Source organism: Anopheles gambiae, chromosome 2 (assembly GCF_943734735.2).
Source record: "Anopheles gambiae chromosome 2, idAnoGambNW_F1_1, whole genome shotgun sequence".
NCBI lineage: Eukaryota > Metazoa > Arthropoda > Insecta > Diptera > Culicidae > Anopheles > Anopheles gambiae.
The window spans coordinates 39571089-39587338 of NC_064601.1; the positions used below are offsets into that span (position 1 = coordinate 39571089).

Below are 16250 nucleotides of genomic sequence, written 5' to 3' on the forward strand. Positions count from 1 at the left end.
GAGGGAAGAGCGGTTAGATTGCATCTGGGTCTAATCGATTTCCGACACATCGGTGTGTAGCCCGGTCCCAGCCCGGGTCGCACCACTACTTACCGGTAGTTGATTTCGGAAACGACGTCCGGATCCCGGGCCCTAATGATGAGCGGTGGCTCGAACGCTGTCGCACCCTCGTCGACCGACGCCCGGTACAGGGGGCTTTCACAGACCGGCGGCGAATCGTTCGCATCGAGCAGGCTGATCCGCACCGATACGACCGACGTTTGTCCCCGGCCCTCGTCGTCGGTCGCCCGGTACGAAAGGTAGTACACCGAATGTGTTTCGTAGTCGAGGCAGGGTGCCTTGCCGGGGCCGTCCGATTGCCGCGGGTGCTGTATATCGTTCGTGAGCAGCGGCTCGATGCGAACCGTAGTCGGTAGGGCCAGCTCCTCCACCAGCTGCTGCTGCGGCTGCTGCTCCAGTGTGGTCGTTTCGAAGCTATCGTAGAGTGTTGATATTGTCGGCGGTGCTATTACGTTCACGTCGTGGTACTCGTTCGATTCGCCACTGTTGACAATGCGATACGTCATGTACTCGATGCCCCGGGCCGATGCGTTCTGGTGCTGCTCGTGCTGCAGATCGGACCGGGTCGGTATTTGGCGCCGCCGTCGCCGAACGAGCTGGCCGGCTACCGGTTGCATCTCGCCGGCGGTACGTTCGACACCGCTGCCGGGACAATCGGCAACCGAGATGGCACCCGTTATCGCGTCCACGCTGAACAGCTCCGAGCCCGTACCGGACAGTGAGTACCGTATGCCCTGGTCCCCGTACAGGCCCGAGTCGAGATCTTTCGCCGTGATCGTCGTTATCAGCTGCCCCGGATGGGCCGTCTCCGATACGGTGGTCGAGTACGAGTCCTGCTCGAACGTGGGCCTGTTGTCGTTCGCGTCCGTGATTGCCACGGTCAGCGTGGCCGTCGACGATAGCTTGGGGTTGGTTTTCGTTTCCTCCGCTATCAGCAGCACGATAAACTTGCGCTGGTTTGGATTTTCGTAGTCGAGCGTACCGTTGGCGACGCGGATGCTGATCTGCGACGAGCCGGTAACCAGCTTCGGCTCCACGTCGAACACGTTCGAGACGTCGTTCAGGCGCAGTGCAAACTCTGCATTCTCCCCCACGTCCGGATCGCGCACACTAATCTCGAGCGGCAGTGGCGTGCCCGGGGCCGTGTTTTCCGACAGCGACACAAAGTACTCGGTTTTGTTGAACATCGGCGGGGAGTCGTTTACGTCGCGAATCGTGATGGATGCTTGCGTGCTGGCGACGGTCAGATTGTCGTTGCCCGGCACACCGTCCACCACTTCGCGCGCCTTCACCGTCAGTATGATCAGCCCGGTATCGTCCGGCAGCGCTTCCTTGTCGAGGGGCTTCGCTGTCCGCAGCTCGCCCGTGTGTTTGTCCAGCAGAAAGTAGTCCATCGGGTTCGTCACCAGCTCGTACACAATCTTGCGCGGCTGGCCCCGGTCGCCGTCTCGCGCCTGTATCACCATCACGAGCGTGCCGATCGGGCTGTCCTCGTTGATGACGGCTGCCAGCGAGCCCTGAAACACTGGCGGCGCGTTCTGCACGTCCCGAACGTGTATCTCCAGCCCGGCCGAAGCATTGTACAGCCCGTCGCTGGCGTCCAGCAGCACCTGGTAGATCATGCGCTCGTTGTAGTCGAGCGGTTGCTTCAGCACGACCGCCGCCGTCAGCCGGTCCTGCTGGCTGTCCGTCACCTCGATCGCAAACTTTTCGCACGCGTCCGGGTTCTGGGGCTGCGGAATGCACGACACGTCCAGGTTCTCGCCAACGGTGTCCCGGTCCGTCACCAGGATGCCGTCGAAAATGGTCGTTCCTGGTAGGGCGTTCTCCAGCACCTCCGTCTCGTACGGTACCTGCGAGGGAATGGGGAAAGCGGAAAAAGCAAAAACAAAGGTCCGGAATGAGAACTCCACTGGGATTACAATCTTTTCCATTAAAATTACAATTCAATTCGCTCAACGCTTCCTCCCGTTCCATCCCTTTTTATAATTGCTGACCCTCATTACCCATTCCTACTCGGGAATGCAAAACCAACCGATCTCCCTGCGGAATAACCGCACACCAGCTGGACACACTGTCAGCTGTGGGGAAAAATTCCAACCAACCAGAAAACCGGAAGGTCCAATCGAACGACCCGGGCTCCCCGAAATTCCCGTACGGGGTGGGTAAAATGTTTGCATTCCGAAGTTTAAATTAGTTCCAAATGCCGAAACGGGTTACTGCCCGGGCCTTCCGTCGACGGACGGACAGTCTGCCACAGCTCCATTTCCGGTGCGGCAGAGCGGCACACAAGGGCCGAGGTCGAAAGTAGAGATTAATCATCCCGGGCTATAATGGTCCCGTACCCCGGGGCTGTGCCTGTGTGTTCCGTTCGATGGCTGGAGCTTTTCGGGTTCACTGTGTGCGAGAAAACAAGCATGCTCCACACTTTCGTTCCAGAGGACGCAAAACGCCAGAGCACATACCCAGACACACGTACACAAATAGTTCCAAACAAGGTGACAAGGTGCTGTGGTAACCAGGGGAGGGAAAAAAACTGTGTCCACCATGGAACCGGGCGAGTTTATTGAAATTGTTTAAAATGGGAAACTTTTCCTATTTATTATTGCACAACACGAAACTAATTTCACTTCAATGAGTTCACCGTCACAGTTGGTGTCGTTCCTGCTTTCATCAACCGACACAGATTTCTTTGCGCCGGTGGACAGTTCTCGTGTTGGTGCTGCTTTTTTCTTCCCCCGCATGTATACACCAGGGAGAAATGGGCAGGGAGGAGGGGGTCTGTTCGCGTCGCACCGCTTGCAAGCTTCTCGTGGTTTTCGTCACGATCGAACGAGTTGCCGGGAAAAAATGTTTTTTTTTTATCATCATTCCCGCGCTGGTTCGCAACTAACGCGAAAGTAGCGATGATAAAATGGGAAAATGGCAAAGTGATAGATGGATAGCAGCTAGCAACAAGAGTGTCGAACAAACAAACAAAAACAACACACAAAAAAAACCCCTTGACAACGCGAGCAGCGGCAGCGAACGAAAAGTTTTACTGATTTACTGAAGATCCGATGAACCAGTCAGGTGAAAGGCAAATGACACTGCCGCCCTGAAAGGTTACTGCTGCGACGGCATGTGCCATTGACACTTCCCAGCCATAGTGCGCCATCAAAAGAAAAAGATATTTTTAGACATCGTGAAACGCAAAATAATCGACGAGTTTTCAAATATTGCAGATGTGTTGAAAATTTAAAGACAAACTACCATGTTGAAAGCATTCAAAGCTCTCGGAGCAAGTAAATTTTTAAAAAAGTTTGGAACTAAAGAACAACTTGTACTTTTATATACATTCAAAACTCCTCTGTAAGTAACTTAAATATTTTTATATTATAAAAGCTCAAATTTATACTTTTTATGATACATTACTTCATCAATATTATCTGTCAATATAAGTAAACGGTTGTTCTTTTTCCACTCTTTTTAGTTACATCGATATATCATCATCATGTATAGATATATTGAGTCAACTGGTTCTACAGCGCCTTCATAACTATATGGACAGTCGTTTTACGCGGATTTGTGGAAAATCCAGAAGATATAGATAAAAACATGTAAATTATGAATTGTGAAGAATACTATTTCAGTTAATTGCTTTTTAATTCATATTCTTATTACAAAAAATCGAATTTAGGGTCGTACCATAGCTATAAAGACGCTTCGAAAAATAAGTGTTATGTACAAAAAAGCAGCATTAAAAAATCGTACAAAAACATAAATAACATTTTTTACAAATGAACCTATTTTTTTAGGTGTCTTTATAGTTATGGTACCACCCTAAATTCATTTTTTCGTAATAAGTCGTGTAATAATGGTTTTAAAAATTTGTAAAAAAATATACAAAGATGTTAAATAGAATTCTGGACAATTCATAAATTCGCTGTTTTTACCGATGTCCTCTGGATTTTCCGCAATCGCGAAAAACAACTTTCCATATAGTTATGATAGGTGCTGTATAAATCTACTTATATACCAAGGCAATATCTTGAAATTTGTCTTCAAAAATATGATTTTTTATCTGTTTACAAACGTAAATTTTATACCGTACATTCCCTTATATTAGTTCTACTGGCCATTTATAGTAGCTTAAAATATTGTTTAAGAAATGAAACATCAAATGATAATTCCTCTATTTCATCTTTAGGGAATCACACACGAACGAATTCACAGGCACAGCAAACGAACGCAACGAAAACAACGAGTTAAATACAGCGTCTTACATTCTGAAACTCCGGCGGGTTATCATTCTCGTCCAGCACGATGATGGTGATCGGAACGTTAACTATGTTGTCATTCTCGGACTCGATGCCGGTTGCGCTGACACGGTCCCGAATCGAAACGGAGAAGGACAGCGTATCCTGAGCCTGAAACAAACGAGAGCAAAGAAAAGTGAATCAACTAACTAAATAACGCAATGAATGAGAGGGGTAAAGAATGCTGCCCATAATGTAACAGCACCATTATCTTGGTGCACCGAGACAACCAAACCGCCGTGGCATTTCGTTCGCAAAGTCTTTGGGGCAGTCCCTTTGGCCTTTGGGCGAACACTGCCGACACAAAGCACTATTGAACTTTGCCTTTGGTTTGGCCGTACCAGCCCACCACTGCAACTTGGTTTACTGATGGCGAAAACACCAACCCACGATCGTGCTATCGATCGACCTTCTCTACCGAATGAGTATGTGTGTGTGTGCTGCTGCTTATGATACGGATATTGTTTTTACTTCCGTTTGATGTGATGTGTTTGTCGATTGAGTATTTATTTATGTTCGGTCTCGGACGAATTTCGGCGTCTGGCTTTAGCGTGTGCTGTGTTTTCTCTCGTTCCTTCATGGCCGCCGGCGACACCCACGTGCCGGTACGGCAGTAAACGTACTCGTGCACAGCAACCAGGTAGAAAATCAATTGCAATCGAACCCAAAAAAAAAACAAAAAAACAAGTGAAAAGAGAACACCACTAGAAATGGAAATCAGGAAAGCTTTTCGCACCACAGTATAAAAAAAAACCTAGAAACAAAAAATACCAACAGTTTACTCACAGAAAAAAAAAACCCAAAACACACAGAAAAATGCAGACAGAATAAATAATTCTATTTATGCAGAATGTTTATTTTGGTGGATGATTTTTTTCTTCTTTATCTTTTTCCACCGAACTTTGCCGTATTGTGCTCGCAATGTGGCCACTCGTCACGAACGCGGCTTTATTCATAATATGTTCACCGGTGCAATTGTGTTTGATTTTTGCCTTTGCCAACATTTATAACATCCACTCCAATCAGCACAGGTATGGTCCGGTGCTGCATCGCAAACAAACGACAAAAAAAAAAACAAATCCGCTTGTATCATTATTGTGATGCGGCACAAACTGTCAAGCACCAAGCCCACACGACAAAGCTCTCACGACATTCGGCGCAGCGCGTGATCAAAAGGCAGCTCTCTAGATACTGACTTTGCCTCTCTGTGCGTGCTTGTATGTGTGTGTGTTTGAATTTTAGTACAAAATTCGATAACCGTATCCGTATTCGAGCAGGCCACGCAAAAACGGACAAAATAATCATATCGATTGCACGCCGCAGCTCAGTTCAGAAGAAAAACAAGCGAAAGGCGGAAATTTCATCTATAAAATGGAATGGATACTAACGTTGCGCCTACTGCAACGCACCCCCGCATCGGAATAGTGCATCTGAACAAAGTGTAATTGCATTTTTGAGCAGCACATCAAGCAAGGAAGCTATCGGGAAACATAGATCGAGAGGGAAATTCCCCACCTTCAGCTCACATTTCTCTTTGACTTCCGTTTCTGTGCGCACATGGCACAGCATCGCATCAGCAATCGGGTGCATTTTTGTCGCACCCTTATTAAGTTTTTGTGTGCGTGTGTGTTTCACTTTCACGCGCCGAGAACGCTTTTACCGATACTGACTTGCAAATCACGAAAGGTAGTAGATATCCCTATTCACTGTAGTCAACAACAACAAAAAAAACACAAACATTGCACAGAATGGCGCGCAATGCTGCATCGCCCCTCTTTTTTCTGCTGTGCATCGATGGCAATGGTGTATGCATCATCATCATCATCATCAAACACGAGATAGAAACTAGAAAACTTTCACGTTCACCAGCACCACCAAGCAGGGGAATAATAAAACGGCACACAAAAAACCCATTCATAAAATTCTTTCCCCATCAGTCTCTGTTCGGTTTCGGTGTTTGGGTAGTTTTTTCTTGCTTTCATTTTTTCCCACCCACTACACGACGGTTCGCACTAATATCAGAGGCAAAAGGTGCAGCAAAACCCGTCCATGACTCATGCGAAACCAGTCGCAAAACACATCGCAGAACGATACGAAGCTGACGGTTGGCACCGATGCGAAGTTAAATAAATTTATCCATCCAATATTGAATTTTCACTCAGCGTGCTTTTTCGCTCGCCGAGTGCCGGCGTTGACCTCAGGGCAAACATTAGCCTGTGAAAGTGGCGGCCGTAAACTGGCGCCCTCAAGAATACAGGGGCACTGTCGTCTCACATTTATCGTTTGCCAAATGCCCTCCGCCATCTCCAAAGAAAAACACACACACACTGAAAACTTATCCCATCGTTGTGCTTTGGCACGGCACATCGACATCGAAATTGGACATTTTTATACCGCTTTTTATCTGGATAAAGGATGCTGTGTGTGTTTGTGTTGGATGGCAATTTTCGCAAGCCATAACTTAATTACCTGTGTCCAATCACTCGATTATGGCACGATGGTTGGCGAAATTCCTACAGCTAGACTGACGGACCAGGCTGCTGGTGCAAACATGCTCATGGTTCGTACCCCGGCCACTCCAAAACCGAAAGCGTTCAGCCATTTAATCAATTTTATAAACTTACATCGCACGAAGCATCGAGCGAAGTTCAACATTTCGCTGTACTAAATTGGTTGACGGAGTGGAATCTGCTGTTTCTGAAGCGAAGGACACCGAAGGGCAAGGCACGGCGGTACTATCGGGCTGGAGTGGGAAATTCTTCTCGTCAGAAGAACCGTACCGAAGTGAAAACATGTGAAGATATTTTTCAGTGTCGGTGCTCCGGATGTGCACACACCGGCGGTTCCTACTGATACTAGAAACACACACAGACACACACGAGTGGTACAAGAACATTTGTCTGTGTGTCGAGGCAAACGGGGTAAGCGCCAAATGCCGCTCACACTTCGACCGGGTCGGGATGCTGAGTTGTCGATATTAATTTTATTTTCCAATTTATTGATCCTTTCTTCGCTCGAAAGCCCGGTTCGGTTCGAAAAATCGAATTCGTTCGTGCCATTGAACTGTTTGTCCTGCCTGAGTACAAGCAGTGTGTGTGTGTGTTTGTGAAAGCGTGTGTGGGTATGGGAAGACATCGATGCTGCTTTTGCTTTTTTGATCCAGTTCAAGTTGTTCTTCCCTCCCCTGTATTCGCTTGAACATCATCCACTCGCCAAAATTGACCCTCAGAAGAGATTATGGGTGGTATGTGTATGTGTGTGGGAATGATCTGGTGGTAGTGCTTGTTGGTATTTTATTTCCACCTCTTTTTGAAGAGAACTGTTCTAACATCTACTGAAGCGATCGATAACGATGGGAATGGAGACGCCCCGACACCAACAGTCCTTGCGGGCTCACCGATACAATTCTACGTACGCGTGTGGCAAGGATTGGAACAGCATTCCGATTTCCGCAGAGTTCATGGTCCAAACAAGCATTACCACGTAAATCTAGCGCTGAACCAAACTTTGGAGCAGGCTTCTGAGAAGCATCGGCTACTGGTTAGCCTTTTCCTTGCTGGATCAGAAGCTAGCTACCAGATATATGTTGTGCCCTATCTAAACTTGTTCTCATCGAATTATGCCGAAAATGGAAACTAATTCATGAGAAGTTAGAGAAGCAAACATAAAAAAACTATCTAGGTGGAAAGGATGTTTTTAAGTGATTTTATAAATATGCAGGAAGCTTGTTATTTACAAGGGGCAACTGGCAAATTCAAATAAATTTCTCATTTAACAAATCAAAAAAGTGAGGAAAAAGTATCATATTGATCAAATATGAGTATATATATTCAATGTGACTATTCAGTTATTTCTTTAGCAGCTAAACCCACCAAACAAAGTACCTCTAGTGCCTTCTCTTTATAGTGTAGATTGTTAGATCATTTGAAAAATTCTCCTAAAGCTTCATATTACCAACTCTATGAAGCTGTTTAATCTCGAAGTTACTTTGCACGTTTCCCAACGCATTACAAAAAGGAGAAATAATACATTATCCAGAATAAAACCCCCAACACACCTTTCAATTCCATCCTATGATTGATGGTGCATTGCCCGATTGCTTGGTGCTTTAAATTTCGTTACATTAGCTTTCACACATACAAAGTCTCTTTTCCAGGGCATGTGCAACAGAAATCCAGCGCAAATGCTATGCCGATTACTGGAATCCCGTAAAGCAAAGCACAATCTATCTCCGCCCACGCTCCCTACTCAGCCACAGCCCGGCTCGCGCAACCAACGACGTTTGCCTCGCTGTCGGTGCGCATAGCTTGTGACGTGATGGGTTTTCCCCCGAATATTCCCCGAGAAAAAATTCCAAGGGTTTTCCCCAGGTGGACAGGAATGCGTTGCTGCTCTGCTGCGTCAAAACATTTCAAATAGATACCAAAACCCCTCATCCAGCTCCTCTCAGCTCATTTCCTCAGCTCTTCCTAGGCGATGTAGTTTAGTCTGCGATTCCTGTTCCATTGTTCCTCCACACCTTTTTTAGATGGATCCGCTTTGGATTCGCTATTCCCATGCCGTTTGCTTCTCGGAAGCTTCCCTCCCCGAAAGGGCCGATTCCGTGGTAACGCGTGTTTGTGCATTTTTTTGGTTCGTTTGTATTGTTTGCTCCCTAGCCTGACCCACACGCGGAATGCACTACAGGAAAGATTAGCGCCAAGAGAGAGGGGTTCGAACATCCTGAGCGAAGCACAACCGAGTGTCCTTTGAGGCTTTCCGAACAAAGTAACACGTTCAATAGAGGAACGATGCGAAGCGATTTTCCAACAATGGTTCTTGTTCAGTATTTTGAAGTGTGTTCAGTTGGCCATTGTTTCGGCTGGTGGTGTGATACGGTTGCCATGCTCCTGCACGGCAAAACGTACGGCAAAAGAGCAAACATAAATGCTTCAAAAGAGAAACATTGTTCTTAGAACGGGCACAAAAACGGTTCACTCCATTAGAGAATCTTATACAACAAAAAGAACATATTGCCGAGTGCATAGTGACTGGTTGGGACAGCAACCGTGTGTGTGTGAGAGAGAAAGAGAAAACGAAAAAGGTAGCAATTATTTAGAGCTGTTCCTGGTCCCTTGTAGCATGATTGAATGATGCTGAAGCCGGAACGAAGCTCCGGTTCCCACACGAGGAGAAGGTGCGTAGGGAAGGCATGCTTTACCGCAGCCAATCGAAGGGTGGAATTCCGCTTAGCGGATTGAAGGATTAACTCCATCCCGAAATGGTATCTCCACGTCGAACTCTCGTTATCCTTCTTGTTATGACCTGGTAACTCAATAGCGTAATACCCATCGCATCAGCGATTAGGATAAGAATAATGGACGAGGTTATGGGTGATGCACAGTTCTCTGTGAAAGATAGGCTTTTAGTACTTGCATGTAGTATTTAGTGGGTTGCCTTTTAGATGGGGTTCGAAGAATTTCGAGCGTTCTTATATGTAACGATGGCAAAAAATAATGAAAAAAACAGTGTAAAGATATATTTTATGAAATTGTGCGAACAATAAAACATATTGAAGCAAACATTTTTCACCATCACGCGCTTCAACGTCTTGATTGGATTTTGAATCTCATTAAACTTCAACTATTGAGTTCCAACTTCACACATGCAAATTCTCGTTCTCTTTCTCCCCCTCTCTCTCTCTCTCTCACTCTCTCTCTCTCTTTCTCTCTCTAGCTCCCAATTGGAACGCAGACGTAAGCGCACAAATCTATGGTCAAGAAAACACTTTACCATCCGATTCGAGCGGCTTACCACGGAAACCTCAAACCTCAAACTCTTTGTAAAACTTTCCGCAATACCCTCGGCACACCCATCGTCCCGTTTCGGGATAGATGTCCCACTTCAATGGATTCCTAATTTGCACCCGTTTTCTATAGTCGCTCGGTATTGAACGACACATCATCCGGTCCCGTGGTGGCATACGTACGGTGCTAGCTACCGTTGCCCCAGACATCACCACACACGGTCGCTTCTTCACTCCATCGCCAGTTGCGTATCCTCTCATGGAGCCCCATCCGAAAGAGAGACGAGCAGAAAATTAGCATATAGATCAAGCGTCAAACGAAGCTGGTGGTAAATGCACTTCCGATTCTCATTTTCTTCGTGTGCCGGATTTCCACGCGGTTACGAGCCGTTTGGGTTGTATGGTTGATACGAACGTGCACAAGATTCAATGGGACCGTGTTGGTTGGTGGGAAGAAATCGAACGAATTCAAAGCATCTGGGGATGTGCAGCTGCAGGGGGAAGTGCTGCATCATGTGCTGAAATACTTTTTGTTTCCTTCCGGTTCAATCAAAAGCGTAAGCATGCTCTTCCATTGCGATCGTTTCGATAGGCCATGCGTGGGACGTTTTGTGGTGTAATACTACAAATTGAAATGGGTTTTTTTGGAAGCTTCATCAAATTGCATTTCGAACGATCATTTCGTTTTGGGATTTTTAGAAGTATTTTTGAGTAATCCCTTTTCAATCGGTTGAAAATTATCTAATTTTGTAATATTTTTCCAACACAGGGGGCCTTTCCGTTTTAAGCTCGTAGGCTAAAATTTAAGCCTGTCAGCTTTTTGCATTGTATATCAGTTTTCGAGCAGCTATCTAAGAGGGTATAATATGCAGGTGGGCTTATCCCAAGGTGTATGAATTTAAAAGACTGATTTTTATCGCTTCTGTTTCTGAATGAAGATTTTAAGAGTGTTTTGTGTATTCGTCATATCTTCAGAAAGCTTGTTTGAACAAAAGTTTTCACCCATCCTGTCAAAAAGTGATATTCAAATTTGGTTATAAAACATGCTATGAGACCACCTGGACTACATGCACTTTGATTCTGAATTCCATCACCAGATCTCTTTAACACTTTAAGCGCCGTGTCATATAAATTCGCATGACGGTTTTGCTCACCGTTCAGCTTTGCATCTGACGCTCAGTGATTCTCTTGAGAACGAATGAGGTAGGAAAGAGAGAACGAGAACGACATGTGCTACGCCGCTTATCGCAATGAAACAAAAGAGTGATAACAATCGCACGAGAAACTGTCGCTCTCATCGCTCTCTTGCCATGCGCTACGTGCTCACTCAAAAACTGTGACGTCAGGCTGGCGGTCAAAGTGTTAATGCACCTTGGGATAAATTTAAACAAACCCGTGTTTTCGAGCAGGTACTCGAATCTTATTCTAGCTTTGTGCCTAGAATAATCTAGACTGAAAATTGCAGGCTAGTTTTTTGTGTGCTTTTGTATGGAGTGTTTACATGATTTCAGCCACCAACTGTCAATCTCCATACAAAAAACTAACTAGAATCGTGAAGGCCCCCACAATCTGAAATTAAATAGTTAACAACAATATTCTTAACGCAAATCTACCTTATAACATTTTGTGCACAACATGCCAATGACGAAGCCAACACCATTATAAAATGCAAATATCGTTCAGAGACATTAAAATATCTTAAGCCTCCTTCACTGGACCAGAGATCATATTTCTCACGGCCCTCGTTATCTCATTTGACCCGAGAAGCTACCTTTTCTTCCAATCCTCTGCCAGTGTCTGTGTGGATGTTTGTACACCTGCTACCACTTAGTGCGTCGTCTTATTGCGCATCCATTTAAATGCGTGCCTTTTGCACAAAGGTTCAGCTAACATTCCACTCCGAACAAACGCATACCTTAGCCGTGCTCAAAATGTTCCAATTTACTATGAATATTTCATACACAATTGTTTGTGCTGCGCTCAAACGTTGGAACAGTCCAGTAATATGCATATTCCTTAAATTTCCATGTTGCCTAGCAAAGCGGGCACGGACAAAATGCCTTCAGCGTTTAATGAAGATGCCGACGCCGGTCTGTGTCAGTCTGTGCTGTGTTTGTTTTGTGCACTGCTGCAGCTACTGGAGCGTACCGCGTGTGACAGCACCCGGCCGTGCACCATGGCAACCAAGCATCACCGACACCAGTCGTGCCGTACCTAAACGTCCGAGACACCAGTAAACAAGACGTTCGACACACCGGTGGCCGTTGGGTGTTCGGCTGGATGGGATTTCCCAGAACTGCACAGCGCAAAGGGAGCTGTGCACAATGTGACCCCGGTCAGCGATTAGCAAACATTCCTGGAAAGTGTTCATTACCGAGCCACGGCAACGGCAACGGTGAGCAGGGAGGGGTAAGTTACAGCACGTGTACTGACATTTTACATCAAATGCCGCTTTACTTACGGCAAGATGAAAAGCAAATGTTTTCCGAGAAGATCTACTTTGAATCTAATTGAGAATTATGCATGACTTTCATTGTTGCACGGTGTTGTGTAATATGCTTGACGGCTAACCTGCACCGCGAGTGCCATCAGGCAGCCATCGACCCCTCGGGCAAAGAAAAGGACAATTATTCCGCCCGACCGTGTGATGGTGGATATAAAATGCTTTACGATCTTCAAACGAATAGAGCACAAGCACACAAAGAGAGCGAAAGAAAAAAGTCACATGCCTCCACACGCCTAAATCCGATTTGATCGCTCAATAGCCGTGCTCGGTCGAGGGTCCCCGTATTTAGCAGGCGAAGCGGCTTACGTACGGCTGAACGCGCGTACGGTGCGCGGTAAATGGAACGCACGCGGTAAAGCTTCCATAAGGATTACATTTTATTGTCAATCTGATAGCTCTTATCGCCTGCCATTCCTGCCGTCCGGCACCGAAGGGAGGGAAAGCCGAAAGCTTACCGATGCGTTTGAGGTCGGGAAAAAGGGGCCTGCGGCTCCCGCTCGAAGCGTAATTAATGAACCATTTTGAATTCATAAAATATCCTACGGCCAATTCAATGCCAAACGTCTGGCATTGGCTGGCCCTTTTGTAACGCATTCGCTCTGTGTGTAAGCGTGTTTGGCGCTACTCTCAAAGCCATCCGAGACCAGTACAGAGGGTGAGATCTTCCTGTGTTGTTCCGTTTGCAAAATGGCACCAGTGTTACCGGGCGCTAAAGAGAGAAAAGCTTCGGAAGGATTCGTTCCACTCAACAGGGCACAATTGAATCGTAAATTACGGTCCCCCCTTCCGTCTGCGTTCGGTTGGCTGTGCGGCAAAGCCTTTCATGCTCGGGGCTCGTTTACCGAGGAGCCCCTATTGTTTCCAAACCGACGGCCGTCGGAATCCGGCCAGGCATCGTCGTTTGAGATTTTCTCGCACAGTCACATTTCTTACGCCCATTCTTGCCCATGCCGGGCTGTTGCTCTTTGCCAGGTCAGATTCTTCTGCCTCTGCCTCGGATTTGCCGCAAGGCATGCTGGAAAGGTTCCCGGGCTAACACACATCAACACCGGATGCGTAAGCCTGTATGCCTGTGCCCTAGGTATATTGACGCAACAATACCGGAAGAACGTAAAACTTCCTAGCTGGAAGAGAAGGAATATTTCCGCTCCTTCCCTGTCCTTCGCTTACCCGTTTACATCGAATGTGGTCTCGGCAGATATTACTTCGCTTCTCCCTGGGGCTGCAGCTCGGGCTGAACCCCTTTCAACTGTTTTTGTGCGCGTGTGTGACCACTCGAGCATGCAGTACATTCGTTTCCATAATATAATTACCATTATTATTGTTATCTCACTGTCGGTCTTATGGGCGGATGAGCTTTTACCGTATCTTTTCCCCGAGGAATTATTTTTTGGAACGTAACTCCGAAACAGGTTCGAGGGAAAAGGGGAGATCCCTTCTGTGAAAATTCAAGCTTATTAACTTTGGTAAGTAGGACGCTACAGAGATTTTCGATCACTTTCAGTGCTAAATATGTGTTCCATACAAATTTAACATTACAACAAGCTTTCAACTATTCGAACAACGAACCTGCGATTACCTTTCACGAACTAGCTTAGTTTGGTCTACCTTTTGTACAACACACCAATTATCGACAATGTACTGTGATGTATGCTGCATTAATCTTCACCATTGTGTAGTGTTTACAGCCCGAACATAATTGATCACTATTCAATGCATCGTGCATTCTCCAGCTAGTTGTTAGAGAGCAAAATTTAACCACTGCTACGCTTATCACAGCCGACAGGCAACAATGAAAGCGATTCTCTAGAATTTATCACGTGTATGATCCCCGGCAAGCTCAACCACTCATATCGTTACCATGCCACCTAGCGCAGCAATGTACGTGTGTGTGTGTGGCTGGACATATGTTTGCATCATTTTCACCATCACGGGGAACGGTAGCGGCACAAGGGTAACAATTCCTACCCAGTCAGTGTGCACCAAGTACGCGTACGGTCTGGGGTGGGTCGGACATCGTGCAAGATTTATGTCGTTTGCCATTAGCTAACCTACGTCGGTGTCATCTTTGCCGCCGGCATCCTTATGGTGAAGCAGCAGTAGTTTCGAGGAAAACCAAACCATTCCCGTTCTAGTCCCTTTGATTGCGCTGGCTTTCACACACGTAATGCAATTGCACTTCAAACCACCTGATCGTCCCAGGGCTGGTTAGCCGGTCGGATTATAACTACGATGCGCGGCCCGGCCCGTACTTACCTCGCGATCGAGCTCCTTGATCACCTGCACGTCGCCCGAGATTGGATCGGCGATGAAGTTATCTGAGCCGATCAAACCGAACGAAACGTTACCGCCCTCCGGGTCGTAGCCTTCGAGCTTGTACACCACCGCCCCGACCGGTGTCTGCTCGGACAGGGCGAGATTGTTCATATCCTGCGTGAAAACCGGTGGCAAGTTGCAGTAACCTAAGCGACGAGAGAGGAAGAGAGAGAGAGAGAGAAAGGAAGAGAACCAAAGATGAGAAAGTGTGTTATTGATCCAATGGGAGGAATTAACACGTGTTTTATACATCCCATTTTGTTTTTAAACGATTTATAGCCCGATGAAGAAGGTGGGCGAACTTTCTTTCGCTGTCATAACTCACTCGTCCAGATAATGCCTGCCAAATGGGTTTGCGTTAATCGGAAAAGCCATTACAGACATTAGAGGGAAAAGACAAACCCAGCACAGGCTGGTAGGTGCTGGAAAGAAAGATTTATTAACTACTCCTTCTAGACAGAGCAAAGCATGGGGGAAGACTCGTTTCTTAAATAAGAGGTGAACAAACAAAAAAGTACTGTATGAATTCGGTAGACTCATCTAACGGACTAGGTACGCAAGGGACCACGCGCGCTATTTTTTGTCCACATTTTTTATCACTCTCTCTCTGTGTAAAGTGCTTTTTCATCATTAGGGCATGCTCATATGTGAGCAAAACAATTTTACTTCATTTTTACGCTGATGTGAAAATAACCGCAACGTTCGCTCGCTTCATCTTCATCGGCTTGTAATGGGAAAATAAATTGAAAAACTAAAACTTTTATGCAGAAAATTGTTACACCAGCGTTACGGCAGCTGAAATGGTTTCTCTCGTCGCTAGAGAGGATAGGGGACAGCCGGGACAGTCCGACGCCCATAATGCGACAAGCAGCAAACGGCGTTAGTGTGTGTGTGTGTGTGCTGCACACGTCACCAGCAACAGAACTTGCCCCGGACCAACAGCTTGTTCACAGATGCCGAGCGGTGGAATGCAAAGTTGTGTGTTTCAGTTCGCAAGAAAGCGACACCAGGGAGGGCAAGAAGAAGAGAGAAAAAATTACACGGAACTAGTGATTCGCTTGCCCCGTGTCTCAGCACGCCACCAGACCCGTTGAGCGAAATGTTTTTATTATGGCAATTTTCGTCCAGATGCTCCACGCCGTTTGGTGAAGTTTGGTGTGCTCTTCGTTTCGGCATTCGCATTCCAGATAAACCACGAGTGCAGCGTTAAGATGGTGCTCGCTCCACTGCAGATACCGAGACGCTGGCTGGGTCTTAGATCTCGAGAGAAAAACCAACATCATCC

The 16250-nt window shown here is 46.5% G+C and overlaps 1 protein-coding gene across 10 annotated transcripts in view; it reads right to left on the reverse strand.

The window, feature by feature from the left end:
• Positions 1-16250, reverse strand: part of LOC1274243 (cadherin-87A) — a 147038-nt gene that overhangs the window by 26229 nt on the left and 104559 nt on the right. For all 10 annotated transcript variants that reach the window (XM_061644860.1, XM_061644854.1, XM_061644853.1 and 7 more), the window contains 3 exons: positions 14906-15111; positions 4326-4469; positions 94-1913 (listed from right to left, as the gene is read on the reverse strand). In XM_061644860.1, the coding sequence (XP_061500844.1) occupies positions 94-1913; positions 4326-4469; positions 14906-15111 (2170 nt within the window). The remainder of the gene's footprint in view (positions 1-93; positions 1914-4325; positions 4470-14905; positions 15112-16250) is intronic.